Source organism: Ambystoma mexicanum, chromosome 10 (genome assembly GCF_040938575.1).
Source record: "Ambystoma mexicanum isolate Mex_15411 chromosome 10, UKY_AmexF1_1, whole genome shotgun sequence".
In the NCBI taxonomy this organism is placed as follows: Eukaryota; Metazoa; Chordata; class Amphibia; order Caudata; family Ambystomatidae; genus Ambystoma; species Ambystoma mexicanum.
Window position 1 is genome coordinate 18,323,966 of NC_090932.1, and position 27,625 is coordinate 18,351,590.

Here is a 27,625-nt window from a genome sequence, read left to right on the forward strand (position 1 = left end):
GAGATCTGCAGGAACTGCCAGGAACAACTGCCTCAGCTACAGCTTGTCTTCATCCATAAGGTACTGTGCAAGTGCGGTAGAGAAATCCTCTTTGTCGCAGTGAAAGTTTGTGAAACTTTCCCAACTTCGAAGTCTTGTTTGCTCCTAATCTGACATACAACTCTTTTCCTGGCAAACTACTTCCGAGAACATTGGCAAAGACTTAACTGTTTACTACCAGAACTGTGCTATCCTATCCAAGACACTGAACCATTGACTTTGGCCCAGGCCTACTGAATTGAATTGCCTCTTGTAGTGAACTGAAACTATTTGCCCTGCCATTTTGCTCCCACTTCAGGATAGCCTAACTTGTTCAGAACCTTATTGGTTGAGTACTGTAGTGTATGATAGTGTGATATTGAGCTGCTTATTACTAGTGGAATGTTTTCTAACTAAATGTGTAAATAAATATATATTCTTTAACCAAGAAACCTGGAGTGTTTGTTTGAACTACTGTGATTGTAAGTCTTTTGTGTAACATCTTGTACTGCTCACATCCCTCTTGAGATAAGCCTGGCTGCTCAGCCACTGCTATCACATAACTGTGTAGTACAGGCTTGTAACAAAGGTGAGATTGTGCTTACACCTGAAGCCTTAATTGTGTGTAGTGTTCCCAAAGGGTACTGCATGTAATTCTGCCTAACAACCACCAGCATCTGACCCACATACAGGACTTTGATGTGGGTCTACCATGACCAGAATATCATGCAAGTTGATGCTGTTAGGAGGAGTGTTATGTACGGCCCTTTAAGGCAGTTGGTCGCGCAGGACGACATCACGTACTGGAAATAATAGGGGCAGGCCACGCTATGATCCTCATTGTGAGCGTCGGGAGGCGAGATCGTCTCTGCATTTTTATTTGAAGCATGAACAGGCCTCACCAGGGCGTGGCCCACCTGACTCAACACCCAGGTGAGTGAGTCGTAACGGCCAAATTAGTGGGAGTAACAGCCAGCCCAGCTTTGTTTCCCAAATTATAATGCACTTTTTTGCTCTGATTTGTTTCCCACCATACTCATAGAAATGTACTTACAAATGGAATTCTGAATGAGAAATATTAAGGCTTACCTTCCGAGGTCCGAGTTTGCGGCTGAGCTGCAGACTGCCGACTGCACAACACTTCACAAACACTTGCCAAACACGGCCCCTGCTCTCTGGTGGACATTTTTGGCCTCTGCAGCCCTCAACTGTTTGGACGATAGCAGGGAGTTCAAGAACTACATATTAACGGCCCCATGAACAGAAAGCACCTGTGCAAATTTAACCTGGGTTTCACAATTTCATTACCACGCGTCACGCTCTTTTTTCTTGAAACAGTGGTTTTTAAGTCGCAAATTAATTATTGATAACTTAAAATGTACTCATCCCTAATGATAATGTTTCATTCATGTACTGCTTTCGTCGATGTGGTGTGCAAAGAGCATTTACATTCTATTGTTATCACACAACTAAAGTTGGTACTCATTTATTACCCTTAAACGGGTAAAAGACTGAGGTGGCATTGCCTGGATTCAGACGTATGGCCCATAGATCAGTGAGCACTAAACCCGCTGAGCTATCGTGAGAGCTAAGATTAAAACATGTTTTTCCTATGTAGTGTTTTGTGCCAGATTCCACACATCGTAGTATAACCGGTCTTCTTTTAGTCAACTTGATAATACTTCATTTATCGACCTTGGAGGGAAGAAGGCTCATTCTACAGTGCTGGTTTTTGAACTGCGGTAAGCCCTTAACTTGCTGAGCTAACGTCCCTTGTGTGGATGGTGGATAGATTTCTTGTGTGACCCTCTGATAACATTGATATGGTCAACTACAGTGTGCTTTTGGCAATATTTTGTCTCTTGATGTCGCAATTCTCATTGCTCATTTAGGGTTCAACACCGCCAAAGGTGACCTGGTGCGGTCGATCCTCTACCCCAAGCCGGTCAATTTCAAGCTGCACCGCGATGCCTTCCGGTTCCTGATGGTTCTCACTGCAGCTGGTTTCATTGCAATGATTTACTCAATCGTGGTCTACGTCAGGGCAGGGGTAAGTGTCAAGCACACCACAACCCGAGGGCAAAGAGGGTTTCAGCACCACGCTAGTCCATTTTCAAAATCCAAATACACTAGGACATCATCCCTTGTTTTTGCACTAACAGAACATTTTGTGCAAAGAAAGTGCAGCAGCCCGGCTCTCAAGGGCAAAGGTTTTGCTTGCTAAGCACCTTGGCTTAGTGCTATCTATTAACACCAAAAGGGTACCGGATCCGGCTGCCTCCACATTAAAAACAGGGGATTTACTTGTGTGGCTATTATCCAAATGTTTACACACAGTGAGTAAAATTGCAGGATTATGAATTTAAGAAAAAGATCTAAACATCAAGATAAAGAAATTGCATTTATTGAATAGGAGTTGCTTGCCTGTGCAATAAAATCGTGACGCTGGGTTGGAGGTTCCTTCTGCGATACGACATGGCTGCCAAAAGTAAGGCAAGTCTAGGTGATGACTGTGGGGACATTACATGGAAGATGAATGTTGAACAGGGTAAAAGGTTCCACGCATGACAAGTGGAACAAACCAATTCACCAACCCGTAAACCAGTCCCCTGTGTAATCCAGCCCCACATGAGCAAAATGACAGACAAGCATTTTTACATTGCGCTTCCCGCCGCATTTTATATAATCTGGCCTCTGAGGGTGTGTAAAGACTAATCATCTTATGTTTGCATAATGCTTGTGCCACCCTGGCAAGGTCTAATACTGCGCTTGAATAGGTAAAGAACTGTGCCAATTTTTAGGGGGAAAGCAGAACTTCTGTAAGAGTAAATGTGGTGCGGGAATCCCCACTGGTATAGTGATGCTACACCAGTGTCCAGGGTGATGTTTCGTCTTCACACCCTGCCAGTGGATAACGCTTGTTGTTATCACATTTGGTTTTAGTGCTACAGATGCTCTCTCGTAGCTGAATATTGTACATTATTTCATTGAATGTTGTAACCTTTCCTCTGTGATGATATACCTACTTACAATGTGTTGTACTTTCTCCCTCAGTCGTCGGTGAGCGACATTGTTATAATGGCACTGCTGGTGATCACTGTGGCGGTGCCACCGGCTCTCTTGGCGGCGTTGTCCGTGGGAGTCATGTACGCCCAACGGAGGCTGAAGAAGAAGGGAATCTTCTGCATCAGCCCAGATCGGATCAATGTGTGCGGACAAGTCAACCTCGTCTGCTTCGACAAAGTAAATGCACCTTCTTCAGGTTATCCTTGATTGGGACACTACTGGTTATGAGAAAGTGGTAGATGTCTGGGGCGAGGGGGTTGTACTGGAGAAGGTGAGATGAAGAAACCTTAACGGGTTTGGCAGCCAATTGCATTCACGTGGATGAAATTTGATTTTGATGTTAGGTTATGAATTTACATAGCCAAACCTGTATCAGAAACAGCAGGGGTGCAGAGCAGGCACAGTGGGGTTAGAAGACTTGAGGCCATCCAAAGTCAATAGTCAATGAGCAGTTATTTGAAGGTCCGCGTCTTCATCCCCTTTCTAATGGTGCAGGAGCATAGCAGCAAGGAAAGAGTTTCCAATCACCTTTTTCTTTGCTTGTGTCCCTCCTCTGGGACCAACATCTTCTGTGGGTGAGATTCCCCCTCCTTGTCCTTGTAAATGTGCAAACCATTACAGAGCATAACCTTGATGTTGAGCTCATCCTTAATAGTGTAGAATTTTAGAATAGAATGTAACTTGGATAGCAGGAAACATCATGACTTGCTGGGAATCAAGTCTCCAGCGTTCTGGACCAACAACTTTGGGTCTAGAGCACATTTGATGGCAAGAGAAGCTTGGGGACTAGAAGAAGCTGTAATAGTGTGCCAGAGGATGGGGGCGTACACATCAACAATATCACAAGTTAGCAAGGTATCTAGGGCCCATCTGAAACCTTCCCCCTGACAATAGAGGAGGACTCAGTCATGGGGCAAGTTATATTGTTTTTTGATCTCCAATAGACTGGGATCATACAGGAAACCACAAATCTCTGGCAATCTCAGCTTCTGAGCTTGTGCCACCCAGTTTTGTATCGTGGTGATGTGCAAACATTAACACCATCCCCAAAAACCTACGGGAACCCCCTATTGGCTAGCTCAGGCTTATTTATTTGTATAGCGAGCCAAGCCCATAGGCATCGGGGCGCTGTTACAGGCATTCATAGGTTACAGTAGGAACAATACATTGCAGGGTCAAGGACACAATACATAGTTCAGTTGCAGAATAACAGGTTAGTAAATCCTGGCGCTGTGCAGATGATTAGTTGTCTAGTGAGAACAGCCAGGTTTAGATTTTTTTTTTTCGGAAGGCCCAGTAGGAGGCATCAGCTCTAAGATGGGCAGTTGGGCATTCCAGTGTTAAGAAGCGACTAGAGGAAAACTGTGACCTCCAGATTGTTGAAGTTTTAATTTTGGCGTAATGAACATGTTGGATTGGGAGATCCTGGTTGGTCGGTTGGCTTTCGTTTTCTAGAATTTCTTTGTGAGGTATTTGGGGGCAGTATTGGCTAAGCATTTATGTGTGATGGTGAGGCTTTTTAAGTGGATTCTCGCACGGATAGGGAGCCAGAGGGCATTCCTTCTGGCAGCGATGTGGTCTTTTTTCTGGATATTCATTGCTGCTCTAATGGTGTTATTTTGGATAACTTTGAGTTTTTTTTAAGTTACTAGAGGAGGTTCCTGCAAAGAGGGCATTGCAGTAGTCAAGTCTTGACAAGATTAGGGCTTCGGCTACCGTATGACAGCTATCAGCGGACAGTAATAGTCTGCTGACATTAATTAGTTTTGTGGTTTAAGCTGAGGAGGAGGCTATAGCGTTGACCTGCTTAGCTAGAGTGAGGGAGAAATCGAGATAAACTCCCAGGGTTTTACTGTTTTGGAGATAGGGATGGAATTTACGTGAAGGAGGCATAGGTTTTGTCAGTTTTGTTTAGTTTGTTGTGGGAGCCAATGAGTATGAGCTCTGTTTTATCGTTATTAATGCATGACGAGTGCATGGCCACCAAAGCCTGGATGCTTTGATGAACATAGGTCAAGGCATTAAAGTCGGTGTTATAGTTGCCAGCGATGGGGATGACGATTTGGGTATCGCCTGCATAGTTAGTTTAGAAGATACCCAGGGAGTCAGGCAGTCGAAAAGAGGCTTAGTGAAAATATTGTAAAGCCTGGGAGGGACGCAAGAACCTTGGGGGACACCTGCTTTGTCTGGAGCCGGGTCTGCAGAAGTGATGGTGAGAAGCCTCTCATGGTTCTTTCTGAAATAAATTATTCAATCCAGGTAATCGCCTCGGGCGAGAAGTGAGCTGCTGAGGCCAAGTAGTGGCACGGTGTTTTGTGGTCCACCAAGTCAAAGCCGGCGGAGAGTCAAGTATGAGGAGAAGGGCAAGTTTTCGCTGTCAATGCAGTCGGCCATTTGTATCTTTAGATGAAGGAGGGCTGCTTCCGTTCCGTAAACTGGACAGAATCCTGATTGTCGCAGGTTAAGGAGGTAGTTGGTTTCTAAATGTTTTTGGATCTGCACGAAGGGTATTCCATATAGAATTTTCAGAATGAAAGGGACACTTGTGATGGGTCGATAGTTTGTTGGGATGCTAGGGTCAAGAGAGTTTTTTTTTTAAGTGGGAGGCCCAGGCCTCTTTAAGGGTTGGAGGGGACTGTGCTGGTGGCAAAGGAAGAGTTTACTATGGCCTTGGTAAACGGGGCTAACTCGGCGGTGCAGTCGTTAATGACCGATGCTGGACATATGTCCCCTTGGCATCTGGTTTTAGATGGCTAATGATTTTCTTAACTTCCGAAGCAGAGGCCTGTGTGAAGTCAAATGGTTGCAGGTAGTGCCAGGTCCGATAGCACGAGTTTGCCTTTTTAGTCTTGGGTGTTCATTAGGAGTGACTCCCATTGCCCAAGAGCAAATTTTGGATGCTAGTGCACCATGTAAGGTCCTTAGGACAGTTTGTTGAAGGGGCAGTTGGTGTTTCTAGTTTGCACAGTATGGCAAAGAGCTCTCTTGAGCTTGATTTAGAGTTATCAATTCTATCGTTGTAGTGTTTTTGCTTTGCAGATGGCTAGTTTGTATTATTTAGAAAGGGAGGTGAATAAGGCTTTTTTGGAGTCCGATGGGTCCTCTCTCCAGGATGTTTCAGCCATTCGCTTAGGGGCGTGTAGAGTTTTCAAGTCTACCGTAAACTAGGAGTTTATATGAGCTAGTGGTTTGGGCTTGCGTTTAGTTAGTGGGGCAATTTTGTCAATGGCTTGGAGGTGTGTGTGATTGTAGAGGGTGACCAGGTTTGTGCGGCCGTTGCGAAAGTGGTTTGGAAGTGGTGAGGGGCTCCAATAGTGGGGTGGCAAGGGTGATGTTGCAAGTGTTTTAGTTAGAGCAGCTGGGTGAAGTCGGTGAGTTTGTATCCAGGGATTGTGCATGGGGATGGCAAAGGAGATAACATTATGGTCAGACCAATGATATGGCTGGTTGGAACCTTGATATTGCTGTTGAACTCTGCAAGCCAGCCAAGTGTTCGACCTTTGGTGTGCGTAGGATCTCGAAAGCATTGATTGAAACCCAGGGTGCTAAGGGACTTTGCCAGGGATAATGCATGTGGGTCTGCAGGGTCGTTCAAGCCGAGCTTAAAGTCACCAAGGATAGCAGTTCTAGATGAAGGTTTGGTTTCTGAAGACAGTAGGGATACTATGTCTTCCTCAAAGGAGGGGGCAGGTCCTGGTGGTCTTTATATAATGTGTAGGTTCAGTGTAGCTGTGTGGGAGAGGGTTAGTTTAATGGATAGTGATTCCCTGATTGGATCGCTAGGTTGCTTAATTCGTGAATTTTCTAGAGTTTCCTTTGCAATGAATGCTAGTCCGCCTCCTTTAGAGGTTGGTTTGTCTTTCCTGTAGATGGTATAATTGTCAGGGATTGCCAGTGAAAGTGCGGGTCCCATCGTTGGGTGAAGCCAGGTTTCTGTGATGGCTTGAATATCCAAGTGGTTAGATAGGATGAGGTTGTGTATGTCGAGTGCGTGTCCTGGTAATGATCTGGCTTTGATTGGTGCTCCTGTGAGTTCGGCTGGGGGGATGGGTTGGTCAGGCCTTTGGTGGTTATGATAGTAGGAGAGAGTTGGCTGGTGTGTGCAGGCTTGGACAGGCACAGTTTAGGGTTCTTAAAGCTGGGGTGGGCCACTATGTTGATGGAGTCATGGGTTGGTGGCGGTGCATAGGTCTGGCAGACTGTGTTTGTTTACATGGGGTGGGGCATCCAGTACATTGGTGGCAAGAGCAGGCAATACAGTGCATGAGAGAGTGTTAACCGGATTAGCAGCGGGCAGGGTAGCCCCAGAACATAGGTTCCAGGATCAGGCAGTACAGTGCCAGAGGGGTTAACTGGATTAGCAGTGGGCAGGGTAGCCCCAGAACATAGGTTCCAGGATCAGGCAGTACAGTGCCAGAGGGGTTAACTGGATTAGCAGTGGGCAGGGTAGCCCCTAGAATATACAAAGCAGGATCAGGCAATACAGTGCAAGAGACATTGTTACCCAGATCAGTAGTGGGCAGGATAGCCCCTAGACCATGTATAGGTTGCAGGATCACGCAATACAGTGCAAGAGTCAGTGTTACCCAGATCAGTAGTGGGCAGGATAGCCCCTAGACCATGTATAGGTTGCAGGATCACGCAATACAGTGCAAGAGTCAGTGTTACCCAGATCAGTAGTGGGCAGGATAGCCCCTAGACCATGCATAGGTTGCAGGATCACGCAATACAGTGCAAGAGTCAGTGTTACCCAGATCAGTAGTGGGCAGGATAGCCACTAGAGCATGCATAGGTTGCAGGATCACGCAATACAGTGCAAGAGTCAGTGTTAACCAGATCAGCAGTGGGCAGGGTAGCCCCTAGAATGTAAAAAGCAGGATCAGGCAAAACAGTGCAAGAGACATTGTTAACCGGATCAGTAGTGGGCAGGATAGCCACTAGAGCATGCATAGGTTGCAGGATCAGGCAATACAGTGCATGAGACATTGTTAACCGGATTAGCAGTGGGCAGGCTAGCCCTTAGAGCATAAGTTGCAGGATCAGGTAATACAGTGCAAGAGACAGTGTTAACCAGATCAGCAGTGGGCAGGGTAGCCCCGAGAAAATAGATTGCAGGATCAGACAATACAGTGCATGAGACAATTGTAACCTGGTTGGTAGTAGGCATGGTGGTGCCTAGGATATTAGTGACAGTAGGAGGCTTTCCATTTGCAGGGGGCACAACAGCAATAGCTAAGTCTGCATGGGAGCAGGTCGGCTCAGAGGCTTTAGGGAAGTGAGTGCTAGGTGGTGACTCATCAATCAGGTCAGCACGGTAAGTTGCTTTTAGAGGCGGGGATAGTAAATGGTCAGTGGTGATGTTGTGACAAGGTTTGGGGTCTCTGAAAGCACAGTGGTAGACAGGGAGCCTATTCGGTTATTTCTGTTGTACGTTAACATGGGTAATGTGTGAGCATGATTGTGCTTGGGCCGACTAGTAAGCAGGTGGTAATTTCTGGACTTTGTAGGTCAGGGTTTCAGGCTTTGTCGTGTGTGTGAGGTGGTCTTGGAGCTGAGGCGTAAGGATGGTGCAGGACGTTGTGTGGGTCCTCTAACGGAGGGTGGGGGGCGGAGTATGGGAGGAGTTAGGGAGTGAACCTTGCAAGGTCGGTTTTAGGTTTATAGGATTAGATGCTGGCGAGTTGGGGAGTCTGTGTGGGGATAGGCTCTCTTAGAGTTATGGGGGTGAGCTGCTTGAGGGGGCACAGAGGGTGGGGTGACCACGCCATGGGTGAGCGGAAATGGGAGGTTGGTGGTGGCAGGATGAATGAAGCACATGTTAGTGTGATGTTCTGGGTTTGGGACGCAGCTCATTGTGGTATTCGGCGTGGCACACAGGCTGAGTGTTGTGCTTACCTTCTGAGGGAATGACTATGGGCTGCGCCTCTGGGTTGGGGAGTTGGGCCATGGAAGATATGTTGAGCAATCAGTCAGCTAGGTTATTTTGCCAAGCAGGCTGGCTGGCTCTAGGGTGCGCATGATATGCTGCGGCCACCTTAGCAAGACTCGTGGCTAGCGGGCTGGCTGTGGGAATGAACAGACCTGGGACCCTTTTTCGTTAACAGCGCTTGGTGTACCTTCTCAAGGTAATGAGAGACTATGTCCCCATTGTGGCCACTGGTCTGACCAGCTAGCCTGAGAGAGTGCCTGCAATTTGCAGTTTTTGGTGGACATGTATCAATCTTGTCTGCTTCGCTGGGAACAGCTCCTCTTCTCACCATGAGTAAATAGCCATTGTTCGGCTCTTCTGGGTCACGTATGCGAGGACCACAGAACTGAGCCTGTCTGTCTACAATTATAAGGACTTTATCTGTATTTCGCATGTGACTCACCACCTCAGGAACCAGGAATTTTCCACCCGCCCTTGTCCTTGGCATCTGAACACCGTCTCTGCTTCGTGCTGCAGGGACTGCACTTCTCTCTCCATGTATTTGAGGCCTGTGGTTTCACGTGTATTTACTACAGTCATTCCATGGTTTCCCTGTGTGTTCTATATCTTCTTAGAGATTAGTCACGCTAGAGTCCTATAGGTTCCTTATACATCCCCGTAGCTCCTTATTGTTAGTTGCGATAAAGCGGTTGCAAGCTCAGTCCAGGCATGTTTGGCTTTCTTGCGTTTCTGCATTTGGCTAAAGGAAAGGAAAAGATCTTGATAGTATGTACATGGATCGCTCCTCTATAGAAGGTGTAAGCATGTTCTTTGTGTGTATGTGTGTGTGTCTGCATATTGCATATCTTCGTGCAGGAATGCAAATTTGCTTCGTGAAGAACACTGCTATGTCGTGTTGTCACTAGTGTCGTCATCACAGCTGGAACTTATCAGTCAGTCTGATCCTTTGATGAGGCACCTGTCCCTTCGAAGCTGTCAACTGGATTAGATTTAAAAGGTCATCTTATGGAATATCTCTTTGCATATGTGGGATACCCTGGCACACCTGGTGATTGGCTGAACAGCTAGTTGCATCTTTCGTTTCTCATTCTTCAGGCTGTCATTCACATAGGGGACATGAGGGCCATTCCACGGACCCCCTCTTCAGTCCCCCCTCTGGGTGGTTTGTCGACCACTTCTCCAGACCTGTTCACCTTCAATTTCGGGAGCCAAATCTTCGTCACTCCCCCTGAGTGTCCAAAAAGTCTTGCATTGTCATCAAAACGCTGTTTCACGTAATGTCAAACGCATTTTCCCCAATAGTCTCTAGAGTCGTCGGGAGTCATTGAATACTACTTCAGTCAGGAACAGAGGACAACCTGTTATCTGTGCTCTCAGGGTATCTCAAACTACTATTAGCTTGTCATCTTCGGAAGCCATTTCTGCCAGTACTTTCATGCCTACAGTCTGTTGGGTCTTTTTTCAGTATTGTGTGGTCCATATTCTGATGACGCAGAGGGTCAGCAACACTAGTACTAATGCTGCAAGTTATACTTTCAGTCCATTGGCTATCTATGTTGGTATCCATGAGAAGATGTATGTTAGCCAGCCTTCATCTTTTCCTGCATTGTTCATTTCTGTTTTCATTTTGGTGTGCATTTATGAAAATCTGGTAACTACAACAGTGAGTGTCCCGTTGTCTTCGTCATGTGCTGGCCCGAAGGTACAGCAAGTAGACCCGATCTCGGTGCACACTCCTCCCTCCATGGCTGTCAGGAGATCCAGAACATATCTATTCTGGAGAGCCATTAACCTTACTGCTCGGAGCTCTTCTTTTATAGCATTGAAGCCCTTAACGGTTGAGTGCATTGTCTGCATCAGCTCCCACCTCGTGATCTGGAGCCATTTTGCGTTTGTGTTGATCGGTACTGCAGGAACAATATATGCAAAGAACATTTCCGTCCGGTTGAACAACCCATTCTCTGTTGGTATTTCATCTAGAGAGTCCTCTATTGCTGATAATATATAGTTTCCTCTTTTCACCCTTGTTAGCTCTACAGATCTCTTCTTTCGAATGGATTGTGTGCTCCCATGTATTCCTTATCTTTGATATTCCCATGTCCAGCTGGCTGCTCCGGAAACTTTTCAGTTTCGATGACTGTCTACTCTGTCCCTCGAAGGCCTCTGTCCTGACGTTGACATCACTGGTATAAATAGTCACGTGCAGCGTCCATTGCTCAGTTCCGTTTTTCCGCGCTTCATGAGTTTTGTGAATGTGACGCTCGGTTCTGTGAAGTGAACGAACATTTTCAACTTTCTGTAAGAAAATCCTTCAAATACTCGAGTCGAGATGGCCTCTTCGTAAGCTCCATCTATGTCCTGAACCGGCTTTAAAAAATGTCGAGATTGTGGGGCAAACATGTCCTTGACAGGCCCCCCCCACCCCAGTGTCTTTCTATGGTGCCTAGGGGCAGAGCATCCGTGTTTGGAATGTGAAGAGTGCCTTTCGATGACTGTGAAAGCCTTAACGGAGCGCAGAGGGAAGCTGGAGAGAGGTAGGCCTACAAAATCTATTACCCCTACCAAAATTACCTCAGACGAGTCGAGAGTGCCGTGTCCTCGTCGAAAGAAACACTCCTGATCAAGGTCCCGGAGCGGATCTCATTCATCTCCTTCGAGACATACCAAGAAAAGGCATTACAGATCACCTTCCACATCATCCTCCAGTTCACCGGAGAAAGTAACATGCCCCACTAAAAACAGCTCCCCGGCTCAGTGGGAGAAATTTTGAAAAAGATGATGAAGGTGTTTGGGAGACACCTAGAGGCGATACCCCACGAACAAAATCTGGTAAAGATAAAAGCAGTGAGTCGTCGACCTCGGCAAAACATACTCCTTGAGAGAGTCATGGACCTTCGAGTCGAGCCAAAGCCTCTTCGACGCACAAGGCGTCGACACTGTCGACTCACACATCGACACTGATAGCTGCGTCATCAACGCCGACTCACACATCAACGCCGATATCTGCGTCATCGACGCCTTCGGCACCTCTGATGAAAGAGAAATCTTCCACACCTCGTATGTCATCCCTGTTGACGTCGATCACTTCGACACCCTCACCGCTTTCGTCAAAAACATTGAAGCCGTTGTCAATTCTATCGACGTCATCGAGGCCAATTACTAATCTATCGAGGCCAATGACTTCTACATCAATTGTGACCAGTTTAGCCCTTCATGTAATGACTCCTATAGCTCCTCCCTCTTTGGAAAAGAGCTACACACCACTACCACGCTCTGATTATTTCAGGTGAGGATTCAGATCTAGAAAGACCTTTTGGTCTAGAAAGAGTTAGACCCCGCATTCCAGAAGAAGACATTTCTGAAGTGCGGCTTAAAAGATTTTAGGATTATTTGCATGAAGCAAGTGGAATAGATACCTCACCTGGGATAGATTTTAGCAAGCCTGAACCAGGGGAACATGCTGAGAGTAATTATAGGTCTCTCACAAACAGTCATGGAATATATGGGGTGGGCGAAACCTGCACCCATATATGAGCAAGATGACCTAACGGACATACTTGACAGAGGACCACAATAGGATCCTATAGTTCCTTTTCACAAAGCTTTGCAGAAAAGTGTCCAGCAATTGGGAAACGCTGGAAGTTATTCCAGCAGTTAGTAAGAAGTTGTCTGCGATATATAGAGTTTTATCTGCAGACCCACCATACTTGTCTAAACATCCAACCCCTGAAAGCTTGGTTGTTCAGGCAGCAACTTCATCAGGAAGGCAAACAGTGTATCCCCCAGGATCGTGACGACAAAGGAGTTGACGCCATGGCCAAGAAGGTTTTTTCGGCATGTAGCATGGCGCTAAAGTCTGAAAACGCCACATGCACACTGGCAAGACTCAGCCACACTCTTTGGGAGTGTGCTTCAATTGCGGCTGATCATTTCCCATAAGGGGAGGAACGAGACGGTTTCTTGAATATTATCAAGGACGGGAAGGATGCCATGTGTGAATCCCTCCAAATCGGTCTCGACTCATTTGACAGCTAGTACCACAATCTGCAGATTTGCGTGGTTGCAGAAATCTGGATTTGCTCCTGATGTGCAATCCAGACTTCTGAATATGCCCTTTGACGACACCCATCTATTTGGCTAAAAGCTGATGACAGTTTGGAGAAGTTGCAAACTTCCAAAGCGGTGACCAAATCCCTTGGAGCTGCAATTAGACAAACTCCTAACCGCCCCAAAGGTACGCCCTGGAGGGGTAGGTCCTTTCGCTATTAATCCGCATTTGGAAAAAGGCAGAGGACAGCCAGCTCAAAGGGGCCAGAGACAATTCACCTGTGGTGGATGGGGCAAAGGTACTAAGTCTGCATCTGCAGGTGCTGCTTTACCCTCAGCCTCTGCTTCAGCCGCCCCAAAACCCCTCTGAGTTCTTGCATCACAAGACATCAGTAGGAGGCAGGTTAACTCAACATCTGACAGAACGGCAGGCTATTACTTCAGATTCCTGGGTATTGGAAACAGTTGCCCAAGGTTACTGCCTGCCTTTTCTACACATACCTCAGAGTCATCCACCGGGGATCAACTCTGATGTTTTCAGACCCGCTCCTTATGCAGGAGATTTTGGACCTGCTAGAGAAAGGTGATATAGAACTAGTACCTGTGGCGGAGAGGAACAAGGGTTGGTACTCCCAATATCTTCTCATTCCGAAAAAGGACGGAGGGATAAGACCCATCTTGGACTTGCGAGATTTGAACAAGTTCCTATGGAAAGACAAGTTCAAGATGGTTACACTTTCTCAGATCCTTCAGGCCCTCCAACTCCAGGATTGGTTGGTATCGCTGGACGTTCAGGATGCTTACTTTCATGCGCCACTACACCCGAAGCACAGAAAGTGCCTGAGGTTCGCCATTGGCATGTCTCACTATCAGTTTCGTGTTCTGCCATTTGGGCTAACCTCTACCCCACGGGTCTTCACCAAGCTAATGGCGGTTGTAGCAGCGAGTCTCGGGAGAGGGGGGGAATTCACTTCTATCCCTACCTGGACGATTGGTTGATCACTGCAAGTTCCCTGGAACAAGCTCAGAATCATCTAGATATTGTTTGCCACTCCCTCCACAGGCTGGGCTTCTCCCTCAACTTCAAAAAGTCCCACATGATACCATCTCAAAAACTCCAGTTTATTGGAGCAATCCTGTACACATCCCTCTGAAGGGCTTCGCCACTAGAGTTGAGGGCTCAAGACATTTTACAGATGGTGACAAAGTTCCAAAATGCCCAATATCTTCCAGCCTTCGACTTTCTGAGGTTTCTCAGCCTGATGGCATCCTGCATCTTTTTGGTGTCTCAGGCCCACCTGAGAATGAGATCGCTCCAGTGGGCTCTCAGGACCCAGTGGTCACAATTCTCTGGAAATATGTCAGATCTCCTTCAAATACCGAACAGGGTTGCACTGGACCTTCAATAGTGGTCTTCTCCAGAAAACATCTTGAAGGGAGAACCTTTTTGGCAACCATGGCCGGAGACAACGGTAGTGACGGACGCCTCACTCACAGGGTGGGGAGCCCATACCAACGATTTGACCATCAGCGGTCATTGGTCTCCATTTGAGTCCAAACTACACATCAACCTTTTAGAGCTGAGGGCAATCAGACTAGCGCTGAAGGCCTTTTGCCCTCCATACAGGGAAAGAATGTCCTGATAATGACGGACAACACAATGGCCATGTACTACCTCAACAAAAGAGGGGGTGTAGGGTCTCTACCACTGTGCCGAGAGGCAATGCAGCTCTGGTTTTGGGCAATACAAGAAGGAATCTCTCTGTTGGCAGTCCACCTAGCCGGAGAGATTAACATGACGTCGGACGCTCTGAGCAGGCAGAGCACAGTATCCCACGAGTGGGAACTAGCTCAGGAAATCCTTCAAGAGATCTTCACCCTTTGGGGAACCCCTCAAGTGGATCTGTTTGCAACGAATGCCAACAGAAAGTGCAAGCTGCACTGCTCCAGGGAGTTTCCTCTGAGAGGAGCTCTATGGGATGCATTTGTGGTGGACTGGGAATTTCCACTCCTTTGCGAATTTCCTCCAGTCCCCGTCATTCCTCATGTAATAAGGAGGTTGAGACGGCTCAAGAAAACCATGATCCGAATTGCCCCGGATTGGGCCAGGAGAACATTGTACCCGGACCTTCTAGACATGTCCCTCTGTCCTCCGATTCGTCTTCCACAATGAGAGGATCTTCTCTCGCGAGAGGAGGGTAAGGTTCTCCATCTGGATACCAGGACTCTCAGCCTTCACGCATGGTTTCTGAAAGGCTGAGGTACAAATATTGGGACCTCCCGGGTGACGTAATGGAGGTGTTGCTTTCGGCCAGAATGCCAGCAACCAAATCACTATACCGCTGCCATTGGAACAAGTTCTGCAACTGGTGTACAGATAAAAATGTTGAACCTTTTTCATGGAACACACCAATGGTGTTATATTTCCTTTTACACCTAGCAAATTTAGGACTCCAAATCGGCACAGTCAAGGGTTACCTAGCAGCGCTGTCCATTTTTAAACGCACTGCTGAGGAACCCTTATACTTCAAAATATCCTTGATTATTCAATTCTTGAAAGGGTTGACCAATATTTACCCCGTCCAACTCCATTTCAAGTCCCCCTGTGGGTCGTTAACTTAGTCTTGAAATTTCTAATGGGTACTTCTTTTGAACCCCTTCATTCCTGCCTGCTGAGATTCCTCACCTTCAAAGCTGTTTTTCTAGTGGCAATAACTTCTGCACTGCGGGTTAGTGATTTACAAGCTTTATCCTGCAAACCCCCTCACACTGTCTTTCATAAAGACAAAGTTGTTCTTCAGGCGAAGCCAAATTTCCTCGCAAGGTTGTGTCGGAATTTCATATTATGCAAAAGATAACCTTACCTTCATTTTACCCTCCTCCTCATCCAGGGAAAGAGGAAGAAAGACTGCACAGACTTGACCTGAAGCATGCTTTGAGTTTCTACATCAACAGACTTGAAAAACTTAGGCAAACAGACAAATTGTTTGTGGGATATGCAGGGCAGAAGCTGGGCATAGCCATCACTAAACAAATCATTTCAAGTTGGATAATTCTAACTATCCTAGAATGCTATAAACTGGCAGGTAAAGACCCTCCTCAGTACCTGAGGGCTCATTCAACCAGGGGTATCACAGCATCATCAGCTCTCCTGAGAGGAGTTCCAATAAAAGACATCTGTGCAGCTGCCACATGGTCGTCTGCACACACCTCCACTAGATTCTATAGTTTAGACCCCTCCACTAGCCAGGAGACCAAATTCGGGAAAGCTGTATTGCACTCTGTGCTCAATTAAAATATAGAAATGTTTACTCCCTCCTCCTGCACATATTACTGCTTTGGGAGACTATCAAAGATAAGGAATACATGGGAGGACACAATCCATTAGAAGAACAAGTTACTTACCAACTGTAACGTGCTTTCGATTGGATGTTCCTCCCACATATTCCTTATTGCCGCACAGAACTGAGCAACGGATGCTGTGCGTGACTATTTATACCTATGATGAAGTTGCCGCCGATACGGAGGCCTCCGAGAGACATCGACTCGAGGGACATCGAAGCGCAGCAAGCTGAAAATGAATATCAAAGATAAGGAATACGTGGTAAGAACATCCAGTCGAAAGAACGTTACAGTTGGTAAGTAACTTGTTCTTTGTGGGCATTCAGTTATGCATTCTATAGCCTGATCCTTTTTCTAGTAATTGTCCATGTCTTGTATTTTTATATAGCTAGCTTCATAGGGGAAAGTCGTCTTCGACATCCACCTTAAGGTTGCCGGCTGTCAAATCTTGGAGGGATGAAAGGGTATCGACCCCCCTCCCTCCAGAACCAAAGAGGCCGAATAGATCGACTCTCCCACCGTGGTTGGCACAGGCGCCTGTATATTAATAACAGACATAACCACGTGGCAGCCAATGGGGGGCAAAGGGGATTAGGGAAAGGGTGTGGACTGATAAAGGAAAGTGGGGAAGAGATAGCATGCATATAGATAAACATCAAGTCATATCCTTTGCTAATCCTGTACGACTAAATCCTAGGCTTCAAAACCTACCTATTACTACTCATACCCAAAAGCCTAATTTACTGCTTAAACCAAAAGCCCTAACACCTACTTTGAGCACACACAACATGAAGGCACATATTACTGAGGTTAATGCCACATAACACACTAACCTAGAACCTGATTGGAAAAAATGCGAGACATAAGGTTTTTCTTTTGACCAAAATGTAGGACATAGTGCATAGAGCAAGCGGTATGGCACAGACAAGGGAATTCCCATTCCACAAAGAAACAAAACACATGGCCCTCTGGGCGAGCATAAGCAAACAAACAAACATTACGTTCAGAAGCGCCCCTTCCACTTTGCCTTGAGGAGCCACCCCTATACTGCATGTAATACTCTGGGTAACGTGTCTTTAATGTCCTTTTCAGCACTTATGGCGTGCTTTTAACTCTTTTAAAGCCTGTGTGCTATCAATGAAGATCACCAATCATAACATTCAGCGTTGTCAAGTTCAATACATATCACACATCAGCGTAGAACGCCACTCATTAGACATTCTCCACTTGGCAAATAATGAGAAGCGCGTATGTCAGTATCCCAAACACATAACAAATGCTTTTCCCACTTATCTGTGTTTCCGGGTGCCTCGCGAGGTCACCTGGACTCAGAAGAATGAAGCAAAGATCTTGCCGGGCCGACTTTGCTCACCGCCGCGGCCCGAGCCCATAAATCAGCATTCCTCGGCATCGTAATCTTCTTCAGTTCTCCTCAACAGCCCGTGCTTCACACCATTAATGATCCGCACCTAAGCACGGGCAGACAGCGGTTTAAGAATGCTCATTATTAGTTGCAGCTGACACAACATGCAAACAACCCAGAACTATACATTGCTACAGCCTGCTGGGTAATGTAGTTCAGAGCTCACTTTGTAATGCAAGTGTCTTCTCTTGCCCCAAACCCAATTCCTGACAGTACCTCCTCTCCCAGGGCTCTTCCCATGACCTGCTTTATCAGGATGGTGCAAATTCACCAATCGGGGAGCATGAACAGAACTGGCCAGTTCCCAAGAGCAGTCTTCCGGGCCACAACCAGACCATTGAATCTGATAACATAATACATGTTGTCTCTTCCTTGAATCCAGTATTCTTTTCACCTCGTATTGCGTTTGGCCCTTCTTGGTTACTGCTTGTGGTCTCTGCACACACGTCCCAGGAGCTGCGGTTTTAAGCAAATACAGATGGAATACTGGATGTATCTTGAAAGTTGTAGGTAACCGTAATTTGACAGCCACAGAAGACACACACTTCACAATCTCATATGGCCCAATGAACCTGGGTGCAAATTTCTGAGGTCCTACCAAGGGCAAGTTGTGCGTGGATAAATCTCCCACCTTGTACTTGGGAGTCTCTCGTCTTTTCTTGTCTGTGTGTCTCTTGTAATTCTCTTTAGCCAGTTCTAGATTGGCTTGTGCCTTCTGTCTAATGTTTAGAAGCAACCTTTTTCTTTCTTCAGTTTCGGGATGATAACTTGTAGATAGAGCACAATCGAAAACTAACATCTGACAGAAGGCGCACATTGAGGACCTATATCTGATGCAAAGCTTCGGGGTAGCCCATGTAACCTGACCATGTGTTGCAAAAATAATTCTGCCAATTGCCCCGCTCCTGGGATTCCCTTGAACAGCACACAATGGCCCTCATTACGACCCTGGCGGATTTTTTCCGCCATCGACGGACTTTTCCGCCATGGCGTAAAGTCCGTTTACGCCATGGCAGATGGCGGACTTACCGCCCCATTCCGAGGTTGGCGGGGCGGTAAGTCCCCATTGACCCATTTACCCTTCCCCATTCCCATTTCGGCCCCATAGGGCTCAATGGGAGTGGGGAAGGCGTTAATTACGCCACCGTACATTACGGTGGCGTAATTAACACCAAGGTCCCATAGCGCCATGGATTTTTACGCCCGCAAAAAGCGGGCGGAAAAGTGACCATGGCGCTTTGGGAACTCGTAGTTGGCGGTAAGGGGTCGGCGCAGCTAACGCTGGCGTAAACCCCTTACCGCCAGGGTCGTAATGAGGGCCAATGACTTGTTTGGACAAATAGTCTACCACTACCCAAATATTCCATGGAAATAAGAGTCCATACCTTTTCGGGAGTGGGCAAAGGCTGAAGCAACCTTTCCTTGCATGATCTGTTTTGTTTCGAACACCTCTCATAGTATCTTGTCTCAAATTTGGTCTCCAAAAATACCTTTCTAACATGTCTTGCGTCTTTTCACTTCCACAATGACCCGCCAATGCAGAGTTATAACACCAATACATAGCTTTTCCTTGTAGATCATGAGTAGGGAAGTACAACTTCCCTACATAATAAGGAAGTCCCTCACTGAAAGTTTCCAATGGGTACCCAACCCCCCAATTCAACATATTTTTTCTTTTTTATCTTTCTTCACCTGTCCCACCAACCTTTTCGTAACTGCCCCCACCACCTTCTCTGCTGGAATGATTGTTTTTACTTCTGTCACTATATTTTCTAAATGCTGCTGTCTTGACAAAGCATCAGCTTTCCCATTATTTTTTCCCATCCTAAAAGTCACCAGGAAGTCAAACTCGTTAAAGTACTGGGACCAAGACAATTGCCTTGGACTAAGAGTCTGTGCTGTTTTAAAGTACTGAAGGTTTTTATGATCAGTAACTACCACCACCTGATGCTTGGCACCCAGTAAATAATGCCTCCATTCCAAGAAGGCAGCTCGACTGGCTAACAATTCCTTATCTGTAATAGAATAGTTTTGTTCACAGCTGGTGAGTTTGCGGGAATAGAAAGCCACTGGATGCTACATACCCTCCTCATCCTTTTGAGACAACACTGCCCCTACTGCCACATTTGATGCATCTGTCTCTACTTGAAGAGGATTTACAGGGTCTGGATGTCTCAATACTGGAGCGGAGGTAAATGCATTTTTCAACTCTTGAAAGGCCCCTCCTGCTTCCTGATTCCAACAAAAGCTAGTGGATTTCGTTAGTAACTTAGTTATTTGGCGCAACAATTAGCGAAAAATCGGAAATAAAACTTTGATAAAAATGAGCAAATCCCAGAAAAGACTGAACATCGTTGATACATTGTGGCTTTGGCCTTTCAGCGACTGCCTGTACCTTCTTTTTGACCTTCAAATCCACCCCATGAGTTAACAACTGTGTAGGACCACAAGGGTCCTCACTATCACCACTAGACGTCAACATCTACCAGACTCCAGTAATCAGAATCTTCAAAAAATACAACATTACATGCTACAACTATGCAGATGACACTCAAATCATCTACAAAATTGAAGATACTCAAGCCGATCACTCAACCCTAATCGAGTGTCTAAAGGAAGTCTTTAACTGGCTGAATGCCAACAACTTGAAAATCAACGCAGGAAAGACAAATCATGATCATATCCAAAAACCAAGAGAAGAACACCTACATTCCATGGCCAACAGAAATGGGAAACGCACCAACACCATCTAAGGTTGCAAAAAATCTGGGCGTCCTGATGGACAACACCCTAACCTTAGAACCACAAATAAATGCAATCCTCAAGAAATGCTTCTTCCTCCTCCACACGGCAAGAAGAATCCTACCTTTCCTCTCCTTCACCCACAAAACACTCATAATCGTCACCCTCATCATGTCAAGAATCGACTATGCAAACAGCCTTTATCTCGGGATACCAGAATACCTCCTGAAGAAACTACAACGGATCCAAAATACAGCAGCCAGACTGCTCCTCAAACTATCCAGAAGAGACCACATCACTCCAGCCCTAAAAACACTGCACTGGCTCCCAGTCAAACATTGCATCACCTTCAAAACAATGTGCCTAACACACAGGGCAATCAGCGGACAAGCAGCTGAATTCCTACAAAACAAAATAACAATCTGCAAGCCAAAGAGACTTCTCAGATCAAGCAACAAAATCCACCTGGAACAAAAACCATACCTTAAGATAAAACTTGGGGGCTCCTCCTTCTCCCACTTAGCCGCAAAAACCTGGAACAACATCCCGAAAGAAATAGGAAACACCAAAGACCACCTACAATTCAGAAAATTACTAAAAACCTGGCTCTTCAACACCACAGATTCAAACTGAAAAATCTGAATGGGAAACACAAAGAAAAGGATGACTACATTTAAGATGACACTTACAACACCCAGAACTGACCAGAGAAACTCTTACTACAACAAGAAAGCCGATGCTAAGTCTAATAGGATACAAGTGACACCCATGAGGACAGAAATCAGCATCCCTAGCCAACTCCAGCCAACAACCTCACCCCATAATTGCTACAAGGTATCATAATTGTATAGAGTTGTGTGAATATTAGCACTTGCCACACTTGAACTAAGTTGTGGACATTGGCATGGGCATTGACCATATGGAATTGTGAATGAAGGCATGTGCTGCCCCTGGACGTAATTGCAAGCGTTGGTATGTGCCACGTTTCGAAGGGGCTGGGAGTGATAGCCTGCATAAACAACTGAATAAGATGATGAATGCCAACCACCCACCACATATGGATGGAGTAGTCCTGGCTACTTAATGCCGCGCACCGACTGGATTGGGAATGCTCTCTGGGCCAGATTTGAAGGGACGCACAAACGCCTACCTGCCCCACTCTTAGGCAGAATCATATGCAGTGCCCTTTGGAACCACCACACACAATTAAGACTACAAGTGACAGTACACATTCACCTTTGGTACATGCCTGTACTACACAGTAAAGTGGTAGCGATTGCTGAGCAGCCAGACTTATCTCAAGAGTAAAGTGAGCAGTATCAATAGTTACAGAAAGGACAGCAATTACTATGGTTCAAACAAACACTGACTCAAGATTTCTGAGTAAATATACATTTATTTACACATCAGTTATAAAACATTTCACAATTATAAAGCAGTTGAAAAATCACAACCTTAATACACTACACCACACCCAATAGATTCTGGTTAAGCTCAAAATGAAGTGTGAGAAAAATGGCACTCCAGTAATTTAAAAGGGAGGGAAAGACAAAGTTAGACAAAAGTTGAGCAGTACCAACAAGTAAGTAAGCAGGGCAATCTAGAAAAATAAACTACAGTGAGGAAATCAAATCAAGAGTCCTGGGCTAAAGTCAATGGACCAAAGTCTTTGCAGAGGATGACCCAGTTCAGAGTAGTTCGCGGTTAAGTCTTTGCCAAGAGTTGAGAACAAAGTTGGTCGGTCGAAAAGTTACTTTAAAGAATAGAGAAGGATAAGCCCTCGGATTGGCAGAAGATTTCAAGCACTTTTACCGCGGTCTGACGGAACGAACGACCGGATTTGAACAGTACCTTAAATAGAGAAGAAGGCTGTAGCTGATACAGAGGTTCCTGGCAGGTCCTGCAGGCTGACGGTTCCTGAAGCGACTGTCGGACTGACATGAAGTAGGAAGACTGGAGGGTCCTGCACTGCCCAGAGAAGAAACCAGCAGCAGAGCAAAGCAACAAATAAAAGGTGCGCTCCTTAAAACCCAAGCAGGGTCCGGTCCTCCTGGCTATCCGCTTCACTGTAGCTGTGCACAGCAAATTCGACCAGAGGAGGGAGGCCTGGCTTGCAGTTTGGTGAACTGGTTGGTCCCACCAGCTCAAGGGGAGAAGATTCCTTGCAGATCTTCCCTGTCGTCGAAGTTTGGAGATTTGAACCCGCAGCAGGGCTTCACCAGGAGTTTCAGTCATGGCAGAGGTCCTCTTCTGTCAGCTTCTCTTCGGTCCTCTTGATCCAGTGGTGACTCTGCTTTCTCAGTCCCAGAGACCTGCTTTTTATTCAGTTTTCCCCCATTCACACAGCCTGGCTGTCATTCACACATCAGGGTGGCTGTCCTGGCGGGACAGTCACCACAGCCAATCACACAGAGTGCGACATGGGTCTCCAAGGAGACCCTGTGCAGGGAGTCTCAAACCCCTCCTTCACATCCTGTCCCCCTCAGACATTCAGGCATCTAAGGAGGGCTTCTGTGCAGATGCCTGCCAAAGGTCGGCAAACAAAGGAATCAAACCTGGTTTGGCACGCAGAGTAAAACACGAGAAAGACTTTTACAAAAAGAAATGGCGAATAAACCCAGCGGAACGAAATAAAAGTAAATGTGTCACAGGTTTCCCCCTTCTCACCTGTCTGTGTTTATTAGAGTTCTTCGATGGAGTCTTCTTGCGCACAGTGCAGGTCTTGTATAACCCTGTGCGTATGTCCTCGGGTTCCAGCGTGCGTTCAGCGTCCCGATTCCTGGATCGTTCAGAATGTCCGGAAAGTCCTGGAAACAGCAAAGCGTGTACTCAGGAAGCGAGTACACAGAGATCCGGGATGCAAGTGAGGACAAAAAGGGAAGGGATGAATGAATGAGGAGGAAGTAATGGGGGTACCAGGAATCAAAGAAGTTAGCAAGAGCGAACTACGGCAGCACACGTCTAGTCACTGCAAGCGGTAGGGTTGAGATGCGCAGGGCGCGTCTGCTTTATAGAACGTGATGCGTCCGACGCGGAATCTGGTAAACAGCGTTCCGTGTTTGACAGCCATGTTGGGAGTACTGCTGAGTGCAAGCCCCTATGCATCAGGGACCAGGAAGTCCAGAAGGGACGCATCAGATGGTTCATGACAGCATGCCTCCTCCGAAGGCCTGTTCCTTCGGGTTTGCCCGGGTGTATAAGATGATACCTTTTGAGTAATCTGGGGCATTTAGGTTTGAGAATGGTTCCCAGGTGCGTTCACTGGGAGGGTGCCCTTTCCACTCAACCAGATACTGTAGCTGACCACATCTGTACCTGGAGTCACATATTCTGGACACTTCGTATTCTAGCTGGTTATCGACAATTACAGGGGTAGACCTTGGAGCAGTCCGGGAGGACTGGACATAGGGTTTCATTTGCGACGTGTGAAACACTGGGTGGGTACTCTTCCAGGAGTCTGGTAGTTTGAGTCGGAAGGCCACTGGATTAATAATTTCCTTTATGGAAAAGGGGCCAGAGTACCGGGAGCCGGCTTATTCGGTCGTAAGTGTCCAGGCAGTAGTTTCGAGGATAGCCAGAACTTATCACCCACTGTATAGGAAGGCCCTGGCCTTCCTTTGGAGTCTGCATAATGCTTGGTGTTAGTTCGGGCCCTTTCTAGGTGTTCTTTGGCTTCCTTGTGTACGTTGATGACGGTTTCAATCCAGGAGTCAGCTGCAGGTACTGGTGTAGGATGTGGGAGAATGGATGTTAGAACCGAAGGGTGGAATTCTTGGCTGCAAAAAAAAGGGCTGGTCTTGACAGCCGAGTGATCCGAATTGTTGTAGGCGAATTCAGCCACAGGTATTAAGAGTGACCAATCGTTCTGGACCTTGGTGGTGAAACAACGAAGATATTGCTCTGGGGTTTGGTTCACACATTCTGTAGTTCCATTAGTCTGTGGATGATAACCTGAGGAGAGGGCACGTTGGATTCCTAGTATATGGCATATGTGTTTCCAAAATTGGGATATGTATTGAGGTCCTCTGTCTGATATGATCTTGGAAGGGAGTCCATGAAGTCGGAATATGTGTTCCAGGAAGATTCCAGCGAGTTCTGAGGAAGATGGTAGTTTATACAATGGTGTAAAATGAACCATGTGAGTGAATAAATCAATGGTGACCATGATAGTCGTGTATCCCCTGGAGGGTGGCAATTCCACAATAAAGTCCGTAGCAATGTATTCCCAGGGCCTTGTTGGTAGTGTTGGTTGAAGTAGGAGACCCGCCGGTCTCTTGTTATCATGCTTGTTGTTAAGAAAGGAACAAGGCATACTATGGCAAAAGGGAAAATGCACACAGTTGCACTGTGAACAACTCTGAATCTAACAACGTGTATATAATACCCAAGTCTTGTGTATATATGTAAAACCCAGGAACGTCAATAAGGTAAAACAGTATTACCAATATAGGAAAAGGGATGTGGGGTAAACACTTAGGACCTCCTTATGACTGAAAGGAAAGTCGGCAAACTCTTTACCCACTATGCTCTTACAGATACTGACAGCGCTAAACCCACGTAGCGGGCAAGCAAGGACAGATTCTGTGAACTGACAATCTGTAGAATACTGAATAAGGAAATTAGAAACAGTACTCACGAGGACCGGAAAGACCACTTGAATGTCAGTAATTCACGAACCCTGTAGATCAAACAGGGACCCAGAAGGCTGTAAAAGCAAAGGGTTAAAGATAACAAAATACATAAACCCTAGTAAAAGGCAAGTCTGAATTGTGATAATAAATCGTGAGGAAAACTAAAAGGGGAACACTCTGGAACTTGTAACAACAAACCCACACCTAATAATCAATGGAAAATGAATGCAGAAGTGTAATGGAAAACATGGAGTTGAATCTCAAAGTAGGATCAGGAGCAGGGAAAATGATATCACAAAAGGAAATCTTTCCCACCCAATCCAAGGAGAAAAGGCTGTACTAATTCTACGAAAGTAAATATTAATACATCATGCTTTTCAGTAACCAGGACAGCATAAAGGGACAGAAAACACCGGCAGACTGGGCTGCATCAAATAGTAAAGTACAGAGAAAGGCTGTCTGCAGACAGAGGAAGACAGAAAGGTAAATTCAGAAAGCATAAATCAAATAAGCGCATAAATCCGAAATCCAGGACAGAGGAACAAGATACAGGAACTAGTAACTGGGCACAAAGCTAGAAACAGGAACTAGGTACAAGGCATGGAACTAGGAACAAGGAACTGGAACTAGATACTTGGCACAATATCTATGAACAAAGAACTGGAACTAGGTACAAGGCACAGAAACTAGGAACAAGGAACTGGAAATAGATACTTGGCTCAATATCTATGAACAGGGAACTGGAACTAGGTACAAGGCACAGAAACTAAGTACAGGAAACAGGGACTAGTCACAACAGGAACACTGCTACAATGACCAGCGCCGGACTGAAGCAAACTGAGGCTTTTAAAGCTGCTTAACGAGCACACCCCTCAGGCGTGCCGCCTGCTGCACCTGCAGCCACAGGTGTTGCCTATCCTCCTCCCAGCGTTGTGCTGCAAGGGAGGAGATGATGCAGTGAGCCAGGCATTCTGGGAAGCAGGAGGTGAAACAGTGAGCCAAGGCATTCTGGGAAACATAGTCATTTGATTTAAGTAGCATGCCGGATGCCAGGGAGGAGATGAAGCAGTGAGCCAGGCATTCTGGGAAGCAGGAGGTGAAACAGTGAGCCAAGGCATTCTGGGAAACATAGTCATTTGATTTAAATAGCATGCTGGCTGCCAAAAACCAGGAATGGATCCGGAAGGGAAGTAACTGGGAAAATAAGGTTTTAACGCTCCCCATTCATCAGAACACTGTAGCATAGGGTTCGAAGGAAATGTCCAGTAAGGAATAAACCCCAGAACATGCCCCCAAGTGGCGGGGACGGGAACGAAGGGAGCGAGAACGGGAGCGAAGAGAGCGAGCCGTGACACTTGTTTTGATTGCAGACTGCACAGGCTTGGATGTACAGTTGTACGTCAACCTTCATTTTTGACCACCAAAATTGTCTTTGTATTAAACGGATAGTGTTGGTGATGCCACAATGTCCTGAGTGAAGGGTATTGTGACAGAGATTTATAATCCTTTGTCGCAGCCTCTGTGTGGGGATGACCAGGCCATTATCCTTGAACAAATACCCGTCCTTTGTTCGAAGATTCCATCGATTCTTCCCTGTAAATTCCTTCCAGATCTCAGAGGACTGGGTTTGAATCCGAATGTCTTCCAGGAGACTGATTGCTTGGGCTACAAAAAATGTGTGGGAAAACATCTTTGGGAAGGACCTATCTTCAAGAGTTTCGTAGTCGGGACGTCGGGATAAGGCGTCAGCAATTATGTTGTGTATTCCAGGGACATGATGGATTTGGAACTGGGACTGGGCGAAGACGAAGGCCCAACGGGCTTGATGACTATTCCTACATTCTAGAGAATTTAAAACTAGAAGATTCCAATGGTCCTTACGGACCTGAACAGGATGTTTTGCTCCCAGGAGTAGATGACGCCACTCTGTGAAGGCTTGACGGAGGGCTAACAGTTCCTTTTCCAAGTCAGAATAATAAGTCTCGCTGGGAGTTAGGATTCGCAAGAGATAAGCGATGAGGTGTTCTAAGTTGTCCTTGAATTCCTGCTTTCGAACTACTCCGATGGCGTAGTTGGAGGCATCCGTCTCCACTAGGAAAAGTCGATCGATGTCCGGTTGAGCCAGGATGGGGGCTTGTGTAAACTCCGACCTTCAGTCGTTGGAACGCTTCATCTTGGGCTGCTGCCCAGAGAAAGGGAGTATCCTTTTTCAACAATGTAATAATCGGTTGAACTATCTCAGAAAAGGAAGGTATGAATTTCCGGTAACAGTTGGCAAGCCCCAGGAAGGATTGAATCTGTTTCACGGTAGTTGGAACAGGCCAGGATAGTATGGCTTTTACTTTTGAGTGGTCCATACCAATTCCTTCTGGACTAAGAACAAATCCTAGATATTGAACAGTAGAGACATAGAAAAGGCATTTCTCG

At 46.3% G+C, this 27,625-nt stretch overlaps 1 protein-coding gene across 2 annotated transcripts in view; it reads left to right on the forward strand.

Annotated features, from left to right (window-relative positions):
- The window catches only part of LOC138491106 (probable cation-transporting ATPase 13A4), a 1,999,067-nt gene that overhangs the window by 1,112,232 nt on the left and 859,210 nt on the right, over nt 1-27,625 (forward strand). For both annotated transcript variants that reach the window (XM_069617426.1, XM_069617427.1), the window contains exons 11-12: nt 1,911-2,068; nt 3,073-3,261. In XM_069617426.1, the coding sequence (XP_069473527.1) occupies nt 1,911-2,068; nt 3,073-3,261 (347 nt within the window). The remainder of the gene's footprint in view (nt 1-1,910; nt 2,069-3,072; nt 3,262-27,625) is intronic.